The sequence below is a fragment of the Sorex fumeus genome, unplaced genomic scaffold (assembly GCF_029834395.1).
Source record: "Sorex fumeus unplaced genomic scaffold, SorFum_2.1 ptg000026l, whole genome shotgun sequence".
Taxonomy (NCBI): Eukaryota; Metazoa; Chordata; class Mammalia; order Eulipotyphla; family Soricidae; genus Sorex; species Sorex fumeus.
The window spans coordinates 7393718-7396190 of NW_026606083.1; the positions used below are offsets into that span (position 1 = coordinate 7393718).

The 2473-nt window shown below is 59.0% G+C and overlaps 1 protein-coding gene across 1 annotated transcript; it reads left to right on the top strand.

Annotated features, from left to right (window-relative positions):
• Positions 1 to 452: 452 nt before the first annotated feature.
• On the top strand, positions 453 to 911 carry UCN3 (urocortin 3). The gene has a single exon (XM_056114771.1). The coding sequence runs from the start codon at positions 453 to 455 to the stop codon at positions 909 to 911; it is 459 nt and encodes a 152-aa protein (XP_055970746.1).
• The last annotated feature ends 1562 nt before the right edge of the window (positions 912 to 2473 follow it).

The following is a 2473-nucleotide window of genomic DNA, read 5'->3' on the forward strand; positions in this document are numbered from 1 at the left end:
CATTGTGTGCACCCGATGCTCTCACCGTGCATCTGTGCTCGGGCACCTAGGCTGCCTCCACATTCAGCATCGTGCTCGGTGCCACAGTGAGCGGGGCTCTGCGTAGTCCTTTGGAATGAATGTTTTTGGGGACACACTCTTCACAGAAAGAGGAAGTGCACTCTCCTCTGGACCAGGGAACCTGAGTGGGCAGGGCACAGTGAGGGGGTCCTTAGAGTATGGTCCAGGGCCCGCAGCCTTCGCCTCTCCACATTGAGAGTCGCTGCCTGCTGGCTCGGACGCTGCTCACCCGGGAGCCCAGAGCCCTGCCTGGGGCTCAGCTCCCACCTGCTAGTTCTGGGCCAAGGCATGAGAAGTCTCTGCCTTGGTGGGTGCGGCAGCCCCGGTGTCGCCCCTCTCCACCCAATGCTGAGCCTCTCTCTCCACTCCCGCCCTCTGTGCTCCAGGGAGAGATGCTGGCCCCCGCCCGGTTCCTGCTGCTGCTGCTGCTGCTACTGCCCAGCACCCCCAGTCTGGGTCTCTCTACAAAGTTCTACAAAGTCAAGTCATTCTCCAGCTGCACCAACGAGGCCCTATCAGAGGCCAAGAGAAGCGGGCCGGAGGAGGCCCCGCTGCTGAGCGCGAGGAGGTTCCTGGCCCTGGGCGAGGAGGGCCACAAGGAGAGGAGGACCCCCGCGGGCTCGGGGGCTGGTGGGCTGGCTGCAAGCTATGAAGGTCCATCCCCGGCGCAGCTCTGGGGGAAGCTGACCCAGGACAAGACCCAGAGAGACCGGCGAGCCCAGTTCAGTCTGTCCCTGGACGTCCCCACCAATATTATGAACATCCTCTTCGACATTGCCAAGGCCAAAAACGTGCGAGCCAAGGCGGCAGCCAATGCCCACCTGCTGGCCCAAGTAGGGCGGAAGAAGTAGGTGCAGAGAGGCCGGGCGGGGCCCCTGGCCAGGATGAAAGAGCAGGACTCGGGGCTGTGTTTCATGGGCACGAGCTGCCATTCCCCTGCCTTGCAGAAGTGCATTCAGGCGCCGGCATCACCCACCCTCCAGCTCTGCCTCGCCCCAGCCACCCCCTAGCACCTCTGGAGACAGAGCTCCCCACTCCACACCAGCCCCAGCTGGACTCGCTGACCCCCCTCACCTCCTGCCTCCCTGTGGTCTGATTAAACCAATGGCTTCTTCACCGAGGACTTGTCTCTTTTCCTCTGACCTCAGCTGGCCAGAGAGGGGGCCAGTCCCTGAGAATCTCTAGCATACAGGGGACTGTGGCTCAGACATACATGCTGCAGGGGTCTTCCAAGATGTGCCCACTGGTTCTAGCACCTCTGCCTGGCTCAGGTCACTCCAGGTCCCCGGCAGGGACCTGCTGCCAAGGCTGCCCTGGGCTGGGAGGGCTGGGAGGCAGCTGGGTTCAACTGCCCCTCTGAGGCCCTACCCGATCCTGTATAGGAAGGGCACCGGGAACGGTATGACCTGAATTAGTGTAGCAAACAAACAGGTGAGGCACCTCTTGGGAGGATGGGCTTGGGGCACCCTGGGGTACCACAGGGCACCCGCAACAACCAGGACTTTGGCAGGGCCAGGGGCAGACTCCTGAGGAGGGCCAGGTGGCACTCACTCCTGCATGGCCATGCATGGAGATATACACAGGCAAATGCCTTTACATAGGTACACATGCTCACATGAACAGCCATGCACACAAACATGCATGCTCTTGGGCACACATATATACACATGTGCATACTCACACACATGCACATACATGCACACATGCACACACTTGCACACAGTCACACACATACACATGCACACACTAATGCACACATACACATAACATACTTGCACACACATGTGCACACTGAACACACATGCACATACTCATACACATACACTTGCACACACTCACACACATGCACACACTCACACACACATACACATGTGCACACTCATACACAGGCACACACATGCACACATACATACACATGTGTACATATGCTCACACATGCACACATACACAAGCGCCCACATGTGCATGCACACACACGCAAGTGCACACAGCAGCCATCTACCATTAAGAGTGCCATTCAGTGACGGATGAGTGGCACATCTGGAGAAGCTTTTGTCTCGTGTGAGACGGTTAAGTTGTGGGTCAGCACTGGAAGAGCTCATGAGAGAGAGCTGAGGGGACTATCAGGAATGGCCTTGAGAGCAAAACTGTCCCCAGTCAGGAGGCCTGCAGTGCACTCCAGCTCCGGGGGACAGGCCTCAGCTGGAGCACCCTGAGCTCCACCCAGCCTGGGGTGGTTCCGGGGAACATTCAGGCTTCCTTATGGGCACTTCCCTTGTCCCCACAGCCGCCTGCAGCTTTCTCCCCGCTCAAGGCTCTAACTGATGCAGGACAGACGGTGTGGTGTGGTCAGCACCTGGGTGGCTTGCATCTGAGAGGACACCTGTGTCCCGTCCCAGGAGGTGGTCAGTGA

Coding starts and splice junctions, on each gene's coding strand:
- UCN3 (XM_056114771.1), top strand. CDS start 453: ATGCTGGCCCCCGCCCGGTTCCTGCTGCTGCTGCTGCTGCTACTGCCC.